The sequence below is a fragment of the Macaca nemestrina genome, chromosome 7 (genome assembly GCF_043159975.1).
Source record: "Macaca nemestrina isolate mMacNem1 chromosome 7, mMacNem.hap1, whole genome shotgun sequence".
NCBI classification, from domain to species: domain Eukaryota; kingdom Metazoa; phylum Chordata; class Mammalia; order Primates; family Cercopithecidae; genus Macaca; species Macaca nemestrina.
The window spans coordinates 72,467,492-72,487,154 of NC_092131.1; the positions used below are offsets into that span (position 1 = coordinate 72,467,492).

General features: G+C 35.4%; 1 protein-coding gene across 8 annotated transcripts in view; it reads left to right on the plus strand.

The window, feature by feature from the left end:
* The window catches only part of LOC105477982 (Ral GTPase activating protein catalytic subunit alpha 1), a 275,561-nt gene that overhangs the window by 116,684 nt on the left and 139,214 nt on the right, over positions 1 to 19,663 (plus strand). For 4 of the 8 annotated variants that reach the window (XM_011734912.3, XM_011734908.3, XM_024791574.2 and 1 more), the window contains 8 exons: positions 2,289 to 3,833; positions 5,624 to 5,748; positions 7,157 to 7,373; positions 8,323 to 8,499; positions 13,816 to 13,968; positions 17,234 to 17,427; positions 17,668 to 17,766; positions 18,919 to 19,074. In XM_011734912.3, coding sequence (XP_011733214.1) covers positions 2,289 to 3,833; positions 5,624 to 5,748; positions 7,157 to 7,373; positions 8,323 to 8,499; positions 13,816 to 13,968; positions 17,234 to 17,427; positions 17,668 to 17,766; positions 18,919 to 19,074 — 2,666 coding nt within the window. The remainder of the gene's footprint in view (positions 1 to 2,288; positions 3,834 to 5,623; positions 5,749 to 7,156; positions 7,374 to 8,322; positions 8,500 to 13,815; positions 13,969 to 17,233; positions 17,428 to 17,667; positions 17,767 to 18,918; positions 19,075 to 19,663) is intronic. The other 4 variants (XM_024791575.2, XM_071100327.1, XM_011734918.3 and 1 more) reach the window with 1 other exon arrangement.

Sequence of the window (19,663 nt, forward strand, 5' to 3'; positions counted from 1 at the left end):
ATTCCAAGCTATAAAATTTGTAAGAATTCTTATAGAACAGCTATACAGTCTTTATCCTTTGCTGAGTTCTTTAGAATATTGTGTGGAAAGAAATTTAGAGTGCATGCTGAATATAATCTCTGTCATTGAGGCAGAAGTTCTTATGATCCCTTATGGCAAATGTAAAAACCTGAAATATTTATGTTTGTCAAGATGCACAGATATGAGTTAGTTATCTGCTGTATTAAACACTTAATAAGTATAAGTGCATCAAAGTGAAGTTTGTAAGCAAATGTTTCACTTTTCATTTAGAAAAATTTCTGAATGGAGTGCATGAGGAAGAAAAACAATGTCATTTTTTAAAGTTGCACATTCCCCTCAGTTTAAGGACAAAAAGTTAATTGTTTCAGCTTCAGAAGATACTATATATTTAACCTATGTTGAGAGCCTACTAGTGTATCACCAGGAGTATACTAGAATCTTGGCATAATACAAACCTCTGTTGATCTCAATTTAGTATAAAGTAGGTCCGTTTGGACCTCATACAAAGAGGGTGATATAAATGAAATTGCAGGAGGACTAGCCTTTTTCAGCCATAGTAGCATGGATCCCAAAAATACTTCAAAAGACTATCTCCATTTTATAAATGAGGAAACTAGTCTCAAAGTCTAGAGTAAGAATCAACAAATTACTTTGTAATCTTGGACAAGTCACTGCTTTGCCTCTGGATCTAAATTTTCTCATTTGATTGTTCAGTTATAGTTCTGTTTCATTTAACTTTTCTGCAAGAAGCCTAATAAGTAGCAACAGCTGACTTTTTGACCCTGTCCTTTCTTCATTATATTTTGCTGACTTCTGAAAACAATGTTTTTGTTGTTGTTATTTCTGGGTAACTTACAGACCATGATGGATTCATAGACATTGTATTTTGCTTTCAAAATTCCTGTTGAGAATTTGTATATACCTGAACAGTTAAATGATTATTTCTTCCTGTGATTTTCAATTTCATAAATATTTTTGAGGGTTTACCATAAACTTAACACGAAAGGCAGTGAAAATAATGCGGTGATATGCAACACTAAGCCTGTGTCTCAAACTTTTTTTATTGTAAATTTGATAAAGTAATTTAACCTCTCTGGGCTTCAATTTTCTCATCTGTGAGATAAATTAGATAATCTCTCTGTGAGATAGTTAAATTAGATAAAGAATCATCTATAATTCTTTTTTTTTTTTTTTTGAGATGGAGTTTTGCTCTTGTTGCCTAGGCTGGAGTGCAATGGTGTGATCCAGCTCACCACAACCTTCGCCTCCCAGGTTCAAGCAATTCTCCTGCCTCAGCCTCCTGAGTAGCTGGGATTACAGGCAGGCACCACCGCGCCCAGCTAGTTTTGTATTTTTAGTAGAGATGGGGTTTCTCCATGTTGGTCAGGTTGGTCTTGAACTCCCGACCTCAGGTGATCTGCCCACCTCAGCCTCCTAAAGTGCTGGGATTTTGGTGTGAGCCACCATGCCCAGCCTATAATTCTTAAAAGGAGATGTACGAAGCCAGAGATAACAGTTTTTAGAGCTTGATGGTTGTTTAATGGAAAGGGCCAATAACAGGCAGGTAAAGTTTCTTCCTAGCAGATTTAAGTGGTGGTTTTGCCAAAAAACAAAAGAATACAATTGATTTTTTAAAAAATATATTGACTTTATTTGATGTCAGTGAATAAGATTTTAATACTGTAATAAAGTAAAACACCTTGGGAGAACAGTTTCCTGACAAAGAGAACTTTAAGAAGAGGGTAGGGAGTTTCATTTCTAATATGTAATCAAACAGAGAAGCAAAATTTGAAGAAAAGATGCCTCTTACCTTTTTGGGAAGGAAGCTGGAGGATTTATTAGACCCTATAAGAGTCTACAGTGGGATACTTGGATCGGCTTTCTGTCTTAAGGTATATTTTTTCTGCGTGGAACTTAAATAAGTGGGAAAAATTTAATGGCATTTGAGTTGCTTGATTTATTGGCACAGCTCTATCTTTATCTGCACTTCCAAATGTTTCATCATCTCACTGTTTCTATGCATGTTAACATTTTAAAATGTGTTTTGGTAGTTTTCTAATTCATTGACACTACATGCTATATTGGCTTGTGCCCATCATTTTTTTAAAAAAACAGATTTGTATTTTGATTTTTTTTCATTGAGCTTACAAAAACTCAGATTTTTTTTTTTTTATTTTAAAGCATATGCTTTAGGGTATTATTGAAATTAATAATTATTTTTTATATTCATCTAGTTCTTCTCTACATAATTTTTTTTTCTTTTACAGATATTGATGATGCTCAAATACTTCCCCGCTCAACTAGAGTCAGACATTTTTCACAAAGTGAAGAAACTGGAAATGAAGTTTTTGGTGCTTTGAATGAGGAGCAGCCATTGCCTCGAAGTAGCAGCACTTCTGACATCTTGGAACCATTCACTGTTGAACGAGCCAAAGGTGCAGTTCCTGTCATTGACAGTTCATCCCGTCATGCACCAAGCTTGCAGAGTTCCACAGAGGCTTCTTCAATAACTAGATCCACTGAAAGCCACATCACTGATACTCATAGTAGAGAGTCTTCTCTGGAAGTTGGTGATAGCATATATGACCATCTTTGTCATTTAATAGGTCCAGTAGAACTTGCAGATTCAGCTTTTGAACAAATCCAGTACATTGACCTTGAAGGAGATGATGATCTTCTTTCCACCCTGAAAGAATATTTTAAGGAAAACCAGGAAAATCATAGTAAAAATGAGATAGGTAAAGACCCAGCCTCTCAGGAAGTGACTATTGCAGTAAATAGGGGTGAAAGGTTATCCTTAGATAAATTAGAATGCACAGATCAGGAAATTGAATCAGAAAATATCACCTCTTTTGTTGGGACTCCTGAAAACCTACAGTTTCAGAAAGAACCAAACTCAGCTGTCTTCATGAGTAATATCGCACCTAACCAGTCAGGCAGTTTTATTAGAACACAAATTTCTGAAAAATCTAAGCAACCAAACAGTGATAAACAGCCATCAGAGCCTAGTTCAGATAGCCCTTGTGATAAAGAAAAAAGGAAACATCTGTACAGACAAGCAGCTACAGAATTAGATGCTTGTGTTGATGTAACACTAGTTGAAAAGCTTAAGAATGTGCAAATTAATGAAAAAATCACTGTCCCACATGTTATGCGTGCCAAGAAAGCAACACTAAAAGCACCTGTTAACCGCAGAATGCCTCATGTTACAAGTACTAGCAAACTTTCTCCAACTAAAAGGAGCTTGTCTGAAACAGTAACTCATAGAGCCAAAATCATGAAAATTGCTACTAAAAAACGAAATAGTGTTCATGTTACTTTTAGGCCATCCACTGAGTCCGTTCAGTTTTATAATCCTCTGGAAAACAAAGAGGCTCCATGGAAGATGAGACTGCGGAAGCTCGGTGGCTTTAGTAGTGGTAGCAGCAATAGCAGCACCAGCAACACCCATACCAGCTCAAATAGTGCTACGGAGCTAGTAAAACCTGGTGTGTACAGACCTCTAGATACACTTGGTACTGCATCAGTAAGTAGTAAAACAGTGAAGGAATCCACAGAGATTCCCACCACCATATTACAAAAAGAAGGAATTGCAAGTAGTCAGTTAGGTAGTCGTAGTACTCTTAGGTCATCAAGTCATGAGGCAGGACTACAGCAGGGCTCCCTGGGTGGCGTTTATAAAACTGTTGTACATGCTCTTTCGAAGCCGAAGGCAAATGTTTCCCCACAGAGGCAGAACAGAATGCCACCAGAGGCTCCACTGAGGGATCTGTACAGTCATGTAATGGGCTATTTTGGAAGGAAAGCTGCAGGTGAGCACTAACAGTGTGCAGAGCGCAAAAGGAGAAAGACAGCACCAGTTTGGCTTAATGCAACTGAAGCAAGCTATAAGCAATCAAAAAGCTTTGGGATGGTCACTGCTTTCTCTCTGTTTGGTTATGCATGCGCCTTTTCCCAGCTGTATTTTTCCCAGCATAGAATGTTTATTTAAATTACTAATTTCCCTTATAAGGCATTTAGTTAAACCTCTTTGCTGCTGAACAACATAGGAAAGTGGATATATAGGAAAATTTCAATGACCTATCAAAGACTACCTAAATCAAGTATTTTTCTGAGTGTGTACCACAAGTGTGGAAATTAAGTTTACCAAGGAGGAGTTATGCGTTCTTCCCCACCCCACTATAGTTTAAAAGGGCACCAGATACTTCTAATTGAATTCATTTATTTTTACTGCTGATCTATTTGGTTTTGTATTTTTTCTTGATAGAAATTATTTTGACAACTAACATAATAGAAATCAAGGTCCTACAGCCAGCACCAACATTATAGTTAACTATCAGTGATGAGGAAATTATTTCTTAAATCTCAAAGTGAATTTAATCACTTTTCATTTAAGCCATTTCCAAACATGCTGTAGGCTTTTAGTTTTGCATTCATTTATATAGAATGCAAGTTGTGTCCTTGAAACACTTTCATTACTTTCTTTTTTTCTGGGATTTTAAATGTACATAAAGGTTTCACAATAGCCAATCGTGATTTAAATATGGAACCTCTATGGACAGATAACAGAAAGCAAGATTATGGTAACGTTTTCTCTATCTTGAGTCAAAGTTAAAATAACTTTACGTATATAGACTATTAACTTTCAGCAGTAAGGTTGGTTTTGATTTTATTTGTTTTAACATGGTTTTGTTAGCATGATTAACAACGCTGTATAATGCATCTTGCATTGAGCCATTAATGCCACCTGAGGGCAGTATTTGACAGCTTAGCAAAGCCTGGCCAGTCATATAAAGATAATGGTATTTCACAGTGAGCTTCTGACCAGTGTATTTTCTTAATCTGAAATACTTTGTAGTTTATTAGGAATATAAACAGTGCTCATTTTCCTTTCATTGCAGAGAAATCAACTTTACAATAGCATAGTAGTGACATAGATACCATATTATTTTCTATAAGTTAGTTTCCCAAGTCTAAAACTTTCTTGTTAATATTAAGTGGTAAAAATACTAATAATGTAGAGATAAAAAAAATCAAAATAACTATTTTGGATTTTTTTGGTAAGAAAAACCTTTGTGAAAGTCAACTTTGTATTCTTAAAGCACTAAAATTAGATTTTATAGTGGATAGAAACAGCAGTATATCAAAACCATAGAATTTCTATTTATAAATACTCAAATGCATTTGTATCCCACTGAGTTTTGCATAGATTCAAAGGATATATTCCCTGAAAACATTCTTTGGGGGAAATAGGAAATTATAAATTGTTAAGGCTCTAAATAGAAACATTGAGTCAGGAAAAAAGATAAATATACCAGTTTCTTTATAGGCAATATTAACCTAACTTCAGCTAGTGCTTATCTATAAGCTTTCTTGCTGTTTAAAGTTATACTGAAGATTGACTAACATCTGCTTAGTTAAATAAAGTAAATATCAATTTACTAATTCTTAAAATTAAATCTAAAAGAAGGGAAATTATTCATAAATGCATGTTTGGCAAATAATTGGCAAAGATACTTTGTTTTGGGTTGTTGTTTGTTTCAAAGTTAGAAAATGCAGTTAAGTTTTTCCTCACTATATATAGTTATTTATTTATTTTTAGTCAATAAAGAGGACATGAGCCAAAAACTGCCTCCTCTTAATAGTGATATTGGCAGCAGCAGTGCTAATGTTCCTGATCTGATGGATGAGTTTATAGCAGAAAGACTTCGAAGTGGTAATACCTCGGTAAGTTTTATTTTATATATTTGGTTTTATAGAGGAGGGTAGAAAAACTAACAGATATGTACCTTTTTACATATATACCAATTTATATATGGGAATTCTTATTCAAAATAACCTTTCCTCAAAATATAACCCTTTTTATGAATTAAGATTTTTGAATTACATTTTTATAATATTTTTTATCTAAAGACATAAAACAAACAGCCTCATAATTTTCACCAGGGTGAAAGATCAGACAAGTACCTGTGCACAAGTACACAGGTATAAGCAGCTGCCTTCGTAGTCTCCCCTTTTTTCGTCTTTGCTCATAGGTTACCCTGGTGCCAGCTGCCAGCCCTCAATGGGAAAGATAGCAATGGAGGCCTTCTGTCCCAGCTCCCATAGTTACATAAATAAATAAATATAATTTAATATATAATTTAAAATAAAAATACATATATAATTTTTATTTTTGTCTGAAGATTTGTTTGTGAACAAGCTCCCATTAGTTTTGCTAGCATAAATATTGCTTAACCATTTTAGATAACTTTGGAAGAGACTTAAAAGTTACCTTTATCTGGAATGTTAGGATTATGGCAACATGAAAGCAGAGGCTCTTTTATCTCTAATAATGCTTAATTGTTAGAGAAGGGTAAATACATGTGGAATTGCTTTCCTTTTGAGACGGAATCTCGCTTTGTCTCCCAGGGTGGAGTGCAGTGCTCACTGCAGCCTCCGTCTCCTGGGTTCCAGCAATTCTCCTGCCTCAGCCCCCCGAGTAGCTAGGATTACAGGCGCATGCCACCATGCCTGGCTAATTTTTCTATTTTTAGTAAAGACAGGGTTTCACCATGTTGGCCAGGCTGGTCTCGAACTCCTTACCGCAGGTGATCTGCCCACCTCAGCCTCCCAAAGTGCTGGGATTACTGGAGTGAACCACTGTACCGGACCTGGAATTCGTTTTTTTAAATTGTCATATTTCTTTGGGTTTGACCTCTCTGTAACTCCATTATATAGCCCCTCCTTTTTTTTCTTTTTAGGCTTACTCTTTTTCCCTTGAGTGGATAAAAATCATTGAATGACATATTTGCTGTCATTCTTTCCACTCTCCCACTGTCTTTTTTGTTTGCTGCTTTTTTCCCACTTAAATTCTCTTTCTGCTGTTTTAATTTATATTCACTGCATGGATCCTAGTGAGGCTTAAGAGTCACAGACCCAGCATCATATGATATTTCGGTCTTTAGGCAGGCCAACAATAAGTCAGGCTCTAGCTCCATTCAGTTGCATAGATTATTTGGTGAGTGTGTTCTCCACTCCTACTTCAGCCTCTAAATCTCAGCATGTATTATGATGGTTTGGAAATTAAAAGTTTCAGATGCTTGAAGAGAATAAAAACTTTTTTTTAATAGTAAGATATTTCTTGAATTTTTAGACTATGACAAGAAGAGGAAGTAGTCCAGGCAGCCTTGAAATTCCCAAAGACCTCCCTGATATTCTAAACAAGCAGAACCAGATGCGCCCTATTGATGACCCAGGTGTGCCCTCAGAATGGACTTCTCCTGCCAGTGCAGGGAGCAGTGATCTTATCAGCTCAGATAGTCATTCGGATTCTTTCAGCGCTTTCCAATATGATGGCCGAAAATTTGACAGCAAGTATCTTTTCTATTTGGATACTATGTTTTATGTTGATTGTCTTCTATTCAAGACTGACTTACGGATTATGTAGCCATCACCTTCCTCTCCAATGTTACCTAGGCAGTGGCTCCCACATTAGAAAAAAAAAAAAAAATTAGAGATAGGGTCTCGCTATGTTGTGTGGGCTAGTCTTGAACTCCTGGCCTGAAGCAGTACTCCTGCCTCAGCCTTCCGAGTAGCTGGGATTACAGGTGCAAGGTGTCATTCCTGGCCCCACTTATTTTTATTTCAATTTTCAGTGAAATTTCAAAGGAAGTTTTAGGGAATCACCTTAAGTCGAAGCTACTACTTTATTTTGCCAAATTAAGAGCATTAAAAAAATATATATATGATCCGTTCTTAAAAGAAATGACATTTTTAAGACCAAAACTGTAGAAAGGAAAATAATTTAGGTTGGACCTGTTACTAAAAACACAGTCATGATTATGAGTTACCACTGTTTCACACACTCATATTTGAGAACCAAATATTTGAAATATGTTCAATGCTACAGTACCCAGAACTTCCCTTGAATAATTGCTCCGTGTTACAGTAACATCAGTGATATTATTTGGTGCTGTATTGTTACCACTTAGTTATTCAGCTATAATTCTATATTGCACTTGGCAGTCAGTGAAGGGCACCAAATTCTTAAAAAAGAAGTCAAAACCTTGGGAACTAAGTTTGTGAAGAACTGGGAGATGCGTTGGAGAATTACGTTTCCTCCCTTCATGGCTTGTACACTATTCTGATCTAATTATAATCTTCAGAGTATTAAGATTATTTACACTTGTCTGAGTGATATGTAAACAGAATAGATGTACAGGGAATGTTTATGTTTGATCATTTTGCTGATTTAGCTCTCTTGTAAATATTTTTACTTTGTAATTGGGACTCATATAATAACATTTCTTCTTCCTGTAGATTTTGGCTTTGGAGCTGACACTGGGGTTACGTCCTCTGCTGATGTGGATTCAGGTTCTGGCCATCACCAGAGTGCGGAAGAGCAGGAAGTGGCTAGTCTAACTACTCTTCATATAGATTCTGAAACAAGCAGTCTTAATCAGCAAGCTTTCTCTGCTGAAGTTGCAACTATTACTGGTAAAGTTATTCATGGGAATGTGTTTCTTAATGTATTTTTTAAACCTCTGAAGAATTTGATTAAAATTTTGAGAGATTTTAAGTATTACTTATTACTATTTAAGTATTAGTTTTTTTTAATTCATCTTTATGTAACAATGAAGGGGAGAAAAGACATTAGTTTCTTGACCTGAGGTCCACTGGGTTAAACTTCAGAGGACTCTGTGAACTCGTAGTATCTTATGCAATATTTTGTATATATATGCACAACATTTTCTGCAGGATTAAAAAAAAATTTTGATGGGAACATAATAGATGTATATGTATATGGAGTACATGAGATAGTTGGAGTGATTTTTAAAATAAATAAAGTTTAAAGTACTGGACTCTACCTTTGTCATTCAGAGTTAACCTAGATTTTTATGATTTCTTTAGCAAAGTATTTATTATAGAAAATATAAAACACACTGCTTAATAGAAGGCCTGTTTGTCAGTGTACTGATATTCTGTGTTTAGATAGTAATTTGTGCTTTTTGGAAACTTTTTACATGTGATCAAGCCCAACCATAATGTGATAAGTGGGGTCTTAAATCCGATCATGTAAAATGCAGAGTCACATTATTGCAATGTTAGTGAAGTGATTAGAGTAAGCCTCAGCAGCTAATAGCCCGTAGTTCTTGCGGGTTCCACTCTATAATCCAGCCTCACTCTGGTTCCAGCTACAGTCTTCCCCTTGATGAGTGGTTATCCACTCCAGCTTAATTATCCATGGGATGGTTTTGCATCTTGTGGTTGGCTGGAACTTGCAAGACTGGAGCAGTGATTTCTGCATCTCTAAACTAGTCAAGCATATTTCCTCACGCAACCCAGACAGAGGAAATTTGAGCCAGGGGAATTCTAAAAGTTAGAAACCCATTCTCTGTTTTCATATCCTGCCTCCTTTTTTCCCAGATGATAAGAACTTTAGCAGCGCCATTGCAGAATGGGGCCCTCGTGGAGGATGGGAACCAACTGGGTTAGAGCTATAGTTCCATCATTACAGGATTTAAATTACTCAAAGTGGAATACTAGAGAAAATTCTTATTTTATAATGAATACCTCTTACTTTAGTTGTTCTTAAATGTAAATGAAAAGATACTTAACATTGATAGTAACCAGGGAATGCAAATAAAAACAACGAGATCCTACTACATATACTGAAATTGTTCAAGTTAAAAACACTGACAATCCAAAGTGTTGAAATGAGTGTGGAGCAACTAGAATCACATACATTGCTAGTGAGAATGTAAAATGATCAAGTCACTCTGGGAAAATATGGCAGTAACTTTTAAAGTTAAACATACATTTATTATGTGACCATTTTTAGATATGTATTTTCCTTGGACAGTTGTACACAAAAGTTCATGGCAGATTTATTCACAGTATTTAAGAATTGAAAACAAACCAAATGTCCATCAGTTGGTGAGTGGATACATTGCAGTATATTCATTCATTGAATATTCACTGAAATAATATGCAGTAATAAAAAAAGAATTAAATATTAATATATGCAAAAACATAGGTGAATCTTAGAAATGTGCTAAATGAAAGAAGTCAAATACAAAAGACTCCATAATTATACTTTATTATTCTATGTGTATAACATTCTAAAATAGAAAGAACTGTAGTGAAAACGTAAATCACCGCTTACTTGGAAAGGATAGGTGTCAGTTGAGGGGACTGACTACAGATGGGCATAAGAAAACTTTTTCTGGTGATGGAACTGTTTTATATTTTGATTGTGATGTTGGTTACAAGACCATGTACAGTTGCCATTTTCATATAACTGTATACTTAAAAGTGGATGTGTTTAAAAAAATAAATGTAGGCTTTATGTTCTATAACACAAATTTTAATACTATCAAAACTTTATTAATCAGACTGTTGTGTTTTCAAAAGATTTCCATATATAAAAGAAAAAGACATTTTTTATTTCTTAATTGTCTGTAGTTATCAAAAATAAAGTTCCAAACAAAAGTTCCAAAAAATAAAATGATATATATGGAGAACTCATTTTAAGTCTTTTGCCTTTATGTTTTTTGGATAATTTAACTTCTAAGAATTTTTAATATTTATGTAACCTATATTTACTCTATGTAGTGACTATTTTCAGGTCTCTACTGGGAAGTTTTATGAGGCATTCTAATCTTAATCAGTACTATTAGTAATAGTGCAGAGGTGTTGTTTAAGAAACTAAAGCAGTTGTATTCATTTCTGTTTAAAAGACACAAAATTCAGCAAAGATAAAACTCCATATACACAATATATAAATGATTCAGTGCAGTATTTTCCAAGGGTGAAGTTTGCATACATTTTACTAACACAGTAGTACTTTATGAAAGGGATGTTAGTACTCCTGAAATCATCTATTTTCCTATAATATAAAAGTTTTCAGAAATTACGAAAGAAATCTAGTATAGGACACAAGAATGAAAATTAAATAACCTCTTTTTAGGTCATGAATATCTTTATAGGAATAGTTTTATTGCTTTAAAAAAAAAACCATTTAAGAGGAAAAAGCCTCTTAAGTAAGTGAGCCATTATAGAGTTTTAAAAATAAAATAGGCTGGGCGTGGTGGCTCACGCCTGTAATCCCAGCACTTTGGAAGGCTGAGGCAGGCAGATCACGAGGTCGGGAGCTCGAGACCATCCTGGCTAACATGATGAAACCCTGTCTCTACTAAAAATACAAAAAATTAGCCGGGCATGGTGGCGGGTGCCTGTAGTCCCAGCTACTCGGAAGGCTGAGGCAGAAGAATGGCATGAACCAGGAGGCGGAGCTTGCAGTGAGCCGAGATTGCCCCACTGCACTCCATCCTGGGGGACAGAGCAAGACTCCGTCTCAAACAAAAACAAAAGCAAAAAAAAATAGAAAAGTAAATTAATAAAATTAAAGGCAATAGTGATTCTCTGGTGATTCTCTGATAGCTAATATAAAATTATTTAAAATCTTAGTTCTTGGCCTGGTGTGGTGGCTCACACCTGTAATCCCAGTACTTTGGGAGGCCAGGGTGGGTGAATCACCTCAGGTCAAGAGTTCGAGACCAGCCTGGCCAACACAGTGAAATCCCGTCTCTACTAAAAATACAAAAAATTAGCCAGGCATGGTGGTGGACGCCTGTAATCCCAGCTACTTGGGAGGCTGAGGCAGGAGAATTGCTTGAACCCAGGAGGTGGAGGATGCAGTGAGGCGAGATCATGCCACTGCACTCCAGCCTGGGCAACAGAGTGAGACTCCGTCTCCAAAAAAATAATAATAATAAAATAAAATCTTAGTTCTTAAAAATGAATTCTATTTTTATGGATCAAAACAATACATGGAGATAAAGAGGTTTATATTTCAAAGCATTTGACCAAAGGCTGATGTCTCTTTGGCATGTACTTAAAAGTTTTTAGTAAACATTAAGGTTATAATTTTCATTATGTGTATGTGTTTGTCCTAAGATATAGAATACTTAAGTTTCTGTAACTGTCCTTTAACAAATGATTTTTTCTGCCATATGAATTTACTCCAAATCTCAAATAAAGGAAAGGAAACTTTCTACCTGCTATGTATCATAATTAAGCCTAGATAGAATCATATGATTACTCATTTGATATATGATTATCATATGATTATATGATTATTGTGATAACACCTGATAACATAATCCAGTTCTATATGTACTTTTTTAGGCACTTACTGTGCTACTTAAAAAAACACCTATATGATATGTGGAATTGCACTTTTATAGAATTAATATAAATACAGATCATCCTTGACTTACCATGATTAACAACTTACAATTTTTCAACTTTACAGTGGTGTGAAAGCAACTCTTATTCAGTAGAAGCCATACTTCAAGTAGTCATACAACCATTGTTTTTCGCTTTCAGTACAGTAGTCAGTAAATTACATGAGATAATCAATACCTTATTACAAAACAGGCTTTGCGCTAGATGATTTTGCCCAACTGTAAGCTAATTTAAGTGTTCTGAGCATGTTTAGGGTAGGCTAGGCTAAGCTATGATGTTCAGTTGATTAGGTGTATTAGGTGCAATTTTGATTTACGATATTTTCAATTTACAATGAGTTTATTGGGGTGTAACCCCATCATAAATCAGGGAGCATCTATATGTATTTAATTTATATTGATTTTTTGCTTTACTATGTAGAAAGAGGTAATATGGGCAGAGGTTTACAGTTACTGAGTTCAAAATATTGATATTTTTCTGCTACAAGAAGCTTAAAATAAAAAGACCTACTGTTTTAACAACTTGCTTGGTACTAGCAGCACTATATTATAACCACCACAAGTTGTTCTATACAGCAGTAATTTGTGCTGTACTTTATTTAAGTTAACAAAAGTACCTGCTGTGTACCAGGTACTATACCAGGCACTAGCACTACTACAGTATATAACAGAATTCCTGTTCTTACAAAGTTTATACTCTACTGGGGAATATTTAAAATTGAACGGGCAGTTTCAAGTCAGTGTAATGAGTAGTGTAATAGAGAGGTGCAAGGTTCAGTGAGAGCATCTAGCAGAGACTCTGTAATCATACTTGGCAGGATCAGGAGTAGGCTTCGAAAAGAAGATTAGGGCTCCATGCAAAGGAAAAAGCCAGAGGTATGATGTAATAATACTCTAATAAATACAAGTAGTTTACTTTCCATAATTGGACATAAAAGTTCTAGGTGGGTTGTGGAGAAGAAAGAAAGTTACAGAGAGACTTGAGAACCATACTAGGAAGTTGGGGCTTATGCTGAGGCCAGTGAGGGGCCACTAAAGGATTTTAAATGAGGAAGTGACAGGATCAAACTAGATTTTTAGATCTTTTTGCTGCCTCATGGAGAATGGATTGGGAGGGGGAAGTCGGGATGTGGGAGAGACTGAAGGACCACTGTAAACCAAGGATTGATAGTCACATATAGAGCAGCAGTGAGCAAGTGCCTCAGTTCTTAAATTGCTCCAACTCTGAATTAAGTGAAATAGAATGACAGTGGGTACTAGAGTTTCTATAGCTGGGCCAGAAATGGGAGTAGATATTCTTCCTTTCACTAATGGCTCCTGTCATTTGGTACATCCAGTCTTGATTCTATACTATCAATAGTCCCATGGTAGACATGAGGCAAGACTCCTAGATATAAAAGCTTGTACAATATTATGATTTTCGTGACCTCCAGTTGTAAAGCCAGTTTATAACTGATTTTATCTTTCAGTGTTTAAAATTTGTTTTATTTAGGGTGTTAAACATTACATCTTAGGTAGGATATTGAATACTCTTTACGGTAATTTTATGAAATTATATTTACAGGTTCAGAAAGTGCTTCCCCAGTCCATTCACCTCTGGGCTCCAGGTCACAGACGCCTTCCCCTTCTACGTTGAATATAGATCACATGGAACAGAAGGATCTGCAGCTCGATGAGAAGCTCCACCACTCTGTTCTTCAGACACCAGATGATCTAGGCAATATTTCAAAATTAGATATTTACCTTTTTTCTTTTAGGGCATCAGTGTCAGGAGATCATAAATAAGGCATCTTATATTTGATTATATATGATTATTGTAAATATTTTGGACTTTTCTAAGTCCTTTGGAAATTTGTTAATATAACTTTTTCTTGTTCTTAAAGATATTTGTTGTCTGAGTTTTACTCGTTTTATTATAGTTGATTAGAGTCCTCAACTTAGTTATTGCATTATTTTCAAGTACTGTATTATCATTTATTGATATTGGTAGTGTTTCCTAAAACAGGAAATATATAATTTGGCATCCTTATTCTTAGTTTTATACCTAAAGAACCTAGTAACCCATAGGAGAACATAGTAACATTATCACTTGTTAGTCAAGCTTTCAGTGAAACAATTTTTTAAACCATTTTTTTATTTTGATTCAGCAAATTTATCAACTAAATTTAATTTAAAAGTAGAGGTCTAGATGAATATTTTCAAGTAAATGTTAAAAAGTGACTTGGGAAACCTAAGTAACTGCCAAGTTTTTTTTAAAGGTTATTTTTGCTAGATTTTGTATGATGTAACAAACATCAGTTAGACATTTTGCAAATATACCATAAACTGGTCAAAGACACAGTTAATGAGATATTTACAACGAATAAAAAGCTAGTTTTCATTGGTAAGGTAGCACATTTATTCTCTGACCAAAGGAAGAAATTTAAAACTATATAACTTCTGAACTTTTTTTTAAAAGGCCCATTTCTTTTAAAATTGTCTGTAGAGGCGAGGTTTCGCCATGTTGCCCAGGCTGGTCTCAAGCTCCTGAGCTCAAGTGACCCGCCTGCCTTGGCCTCCCAAGATTACAGCTGTGAGCCACCACACCCGGCCCAAGGGACCCATTTGTTAACATGCAATTGCCTTGTAATTATATAGCCCTAATTTTCTGGTTTTTGGATTATTTCTGATCTTTTCTTTTTCTCCTTTGATCTGCAGTTATTTGTTTACAGTTATTTCCCCAACATTTGGAAAAAAACTTCAAAGTTATAGAAGAGTTTCAAGGCTAGTAAAATGAACACACATAAACCCTTTATATAAATTCATCAATTAATATTTTGCCACTTTGTCTATATATACACACAGCACATATATGCACAAAATACCCTGCCCTTCCCACATGTCCCCTGAACCTTTTTTTTTTTTTTTTTTGCTGAGGCATATAAGAGGAAATTGCAAATATCAGATCCTTCAGACCTAAACACATTAGTGGATATGTCCTAATAATAAGTGTATGTTTTCTGCATAATCACAATATAATGGCCACATTCATGATATTTAACATAGATACATAGGTGTTATTTTAGTCTATAGTCATAAGTCCTCAATTGTCCCAATAACGCCCTTTATAGCTACACCACACCATCAGTAATCCAATGAAGAATTTAATCAGGCCGGATACCATGGTTGATGCCTGTCATCCCAGCACTTTGGGAGGCCAAGGCAGGTGGATCACCTGAGGTCAGGAGTTTGAGACCACTCTGGTCAACATGGTGAAACCCTATCTCTACTAAAAATACAAAAATTAGCTGATCATGGTGGCACGCGCCTGTCATCCCAGCTACTCAGAAGGCTGAGGCAGGAAAATTGCCTGAACCTGAGAGGTGGAGGTTGCAGTGAACTGAGGTCGTGCCACTACACTCCAACCTGGGTGACAGTGAGACTCTGTCTCAAAAAAAAAAAAAAAAAAAAAGGATTTAATCAAAGACCACACATTGTTGCTTGCTTTTTAATCATTTAAAATTTTGTTAGCTTTGAGAAGGATAAGGTAGAGGCAAATCAGTTGATTTATCATTGTATTATGAAGGTGCTCTGGAGTAGGGAGGCATTAGCATCGATGGTTAACACTTCAGTGTGTTTCGTTTGTTTTAGTGGCTTTACACAAGAAGCCTTTTTTTTTTTCGTAATGGAGAAAGACTAGTACCTTTTTAATAATACAGTCAGTTGTATACTTTATATGCAAAGAGAAAAAAAGTTAACCATTAGGAGTAAAGAATACACATGTACTAAGAATTAAATTATTATAAATTCTCAATATGTTGGAATGTTTTCAAGCGTGAGAAATCATAACTTTATGGTTCTTTCAGTCTACAAAAGTTTTAGTTCCCAAAGTTCTTTAGATGCATAGATATCTCTGTTGACTTTTTAATTATTTTCTATAGCCTTTTCCATTATATATATTGAGTAGAATAATGGATTTTTTTTAAAGCTGGAGGCAACCTATAATGATATCTAGCAAAACCATCTATTTTACAGATGAGGACATGTATCCTTAGAGAGGTTATTAAATAACTTTTATAACACATAATTAGTAGCAGAAAGAGACTAGAACTAAGGTTACCTATCTTTCTTATAATCTTGCCCGTATTAGTAGGCAAAATACAATTATGGTAATTTTGATTATGTTTAAATTTTAGTTAAAATGTTTATTTTTCAGTCGGTTGCGGTGGCTCACACCTGTAATCCCAGCACTTTGGGAGGCCAAGGTGGGCGGATCACTAGGTCAGGAGTGCGAGACCAGTCTGGCCAACATAGTGAAACCCGGTTTCAACTAAAAGTACAAAAAAATTAGCCGGGTATGGTGGTGTGCACCTGTAATCCCAGCTACTTGGGAGGCTGAGGCAGGAGAATTGCGTGAACCCAGCAGGCAGAGGTTGCAGTGAGCCGAGATTGTGCCATTGCACTCCAGCCCAGGAGAGAGTGCAAGACTCCATCTCAAAAAAAAAAAAAAAAAAAAAATTTATTTTTCATGCCATTATGCTAACTCTTAGTGCTGGTCTGGGATGTAGCTACAAAGAAAAGGCTTATGAAGCCTTCCTACATGATCTGCCTTTAGCCTGAGGTTTTCCATTAATTTGATGATATAACCTGAAGTAGCTGTTAGATAAAAGTGAGAATATGTGCTTATAAATTTGATGTTTTTATCCAACATAGATTTCTCTATCTGGCATAGATAGAAATCTCTCTGTCTGCAAAGTGAGTAGTAGTTACATAGAAGCACTATTGAATAACTAGCTGTTGACATAATAATTATCTTATAATAATTCCTTATTATCTCATAATAATAAGTGAGGTTTTGACCTTATCAGGAAAAAAAATGTATGTTGACATTTCTTTTATTCACTTCTGTAGATATTTAAGATTGTTAATTTGGCTTGGTTTCTTGGGGGGTTTTATGTTCAGTTCACTGAAAAATGGCTGACACTATATTTTTTTTTCTATAGAAATTAGTGAATTTCCATCAGAATGTTGTAGTGTGATGGCAGGAGGTACTCTGACTGGATGGCATGCTGATGTTGCTACTGTAATGTGGCGAAGAATGCTAGGCATTTTGGGAGATGTAAATTCAATCATGGATCCTGAAATACATGCTCAAGTTTTTGATTACCTCTGTGAACTTTGGCAGAATCTAGCTAAGGTAAAAAGAAATAGAGGATATAAGTGGAGAAGAAAATAAAAATATTTAAAAATAGAAGAAGCCTTAGAAACCATTTGTGACACCCTTTTTGACTGTAGATAAACTGGTACCTGGCATGGTGAAGTCACTTAATTGTAATTAAATAATAAGTGTAGAAACTGGATTTGAACTTCAGTTTAAGGTAAACTGGAAGAGATAACAGTTTTCATAAGTTTGTTTCTTTTTATTTGAAAATTACAGATTAGAGATAACCTCGGCATTTCAACTGATAATCTGACCTCCCCTTCTCCACCAGTTTTAATTCCTCCACTGAGAATTCTTACACCTTGGCTTTTTAAGGTAAGCTTAATATATAAAATATGAGTTTAAAATTTTTCATTTAGTAACTCTTAAACATTTTGTAGAGATTTTGGCTATTATATAGACTCCTAGAGCACTTAACTTTTTAAGCAATATCCTTAGGAAGTCATTAGGCATTACATAGAGAAGAGGGTGAGCATGCTAAAATTAGTCGGGATATATTGCTGTTGATTATTTCATAAAACAAAAGTGAATATAGAGAGGTATGTCTGTGTTGTATTTAACTGAATTATAAACTTCGAGTTGTATCACAGAGTATGCTGTGTATTAAAAGTTGTGACCTGGTGAGGTGACTCACGCCTGTAAGCCCAGCACTTTGGGAGGCTGAGCCGGGTGGATCACCTGAGGTCAGGAGTTTGAGACCAGCCTGGCCAACATGGTGAAACCCGTCTCTACTAAAAATACAAAAAATCAGCTGGGCATGGTGGTGGGCGCCTGTAATCCCAGCCACTCAGGAGGCTGAGGCAGGAGAATCGCTTGAACCCAGGAGGCGGAGGTTGCAGTGAGCTGAGATGGCGCCATTGCACTCCAGCCTGTGCGACGAGAGCGAAACTCCGTCTTAAAAAAAAAGTTTTAATTCTTTTTTGTTTGTTTTTTAAAAGACAGGGCCTCACTCTGTCACCCAGTCTGGAGTGCAGTGGCATGATCACAGCTCACTGCAGCCTTGAACTCCTGGGCTCAAGCAATCCTCCCACCTCAGCCTTCCAAGTAGCTGGGACTACTACAGGAGTGTGCCACCATGCCTGGCTAATTTTATTTTTTTGTAAAGACAGTCTCTTTATGTTACCCAGGCTGGTCTCAAACTCGTGGCCTCAAGAGAACCTTCTGCCTTGGCCTGCCAAAGTGCTGGGATTACAGGCTTAAGCCACTGTGCCCAGCCAAAATATTTAATTATTTTAAGTATTGATATGTTTGGTACAGTTTCCTAAGTGGGACAGTTTATGGTTATACCTACATTGTATCATTTTGGATGGTGATAATTTCAGTAATCCTGAGTTTTAGTTCATTAAAGAAATTAGGCCAACATGGAAATAAATGAGATTATATACATTGTTTGCCATATTCAGTTGCTTAAGTTATTTAGCAAATAGTATTTCTTTTTGAACATTAAAACTGATCTTTTAATTTTAGGCAACCATGTTGACTGACAAATATAAACAAGGTAAATTACATGCATATAAACTTATTTGTAATACAATGAAAAGAAGACAAGATGTTTCTCCAAATAGAGATTTTTTAACACATTTCTACAATATAATGCATTGTGGATTACTTCATATTGACCAGGTAACTATATATATATTATCTAAGAAGTAGTTTATATCATATTATCTTTGATTCTTGATTCTGTTTAACTCTTGCCTTTTAAGGTCTAGAAGTTAAACTCTCCCTCTTATTTAGTGATTTATATACAATTTACTTCAATTTTATGACCTTATTTGTTCTTGAAACATGGTTGAAAAATCAAGCTATTATTGTAGGTAGAGGATTGAGGTAGTTCTCCATCTTTAATGTTGTACCAACCAGTTCACTTTTTGAAGCAATTAAACCATCCTTTGCTTAGGCTGACACCTTCCTTTAATGTTCTAATGTACCTACTCTTAGACATTTTGTGACTGATACTTGAGGCATATGGATTTGTTTATCTAGTCATGCAACAGTCAGGTATTTTGCAGTCTAAGAATCAGCACATCACATTTTCTTATTACTGTTAATTATATTGGCATAGCATACATTGATTTGATAATTATATGAGTTATAATCATTAAATAGTCATAAATGTAACCTTAGAATTACTTTGGGAGTCTTGATCTCGGCCATAAACTAAAAAGTGTAGGAGGTTGCAAGTCAAAATAATGTAAATATGTTTATCCTA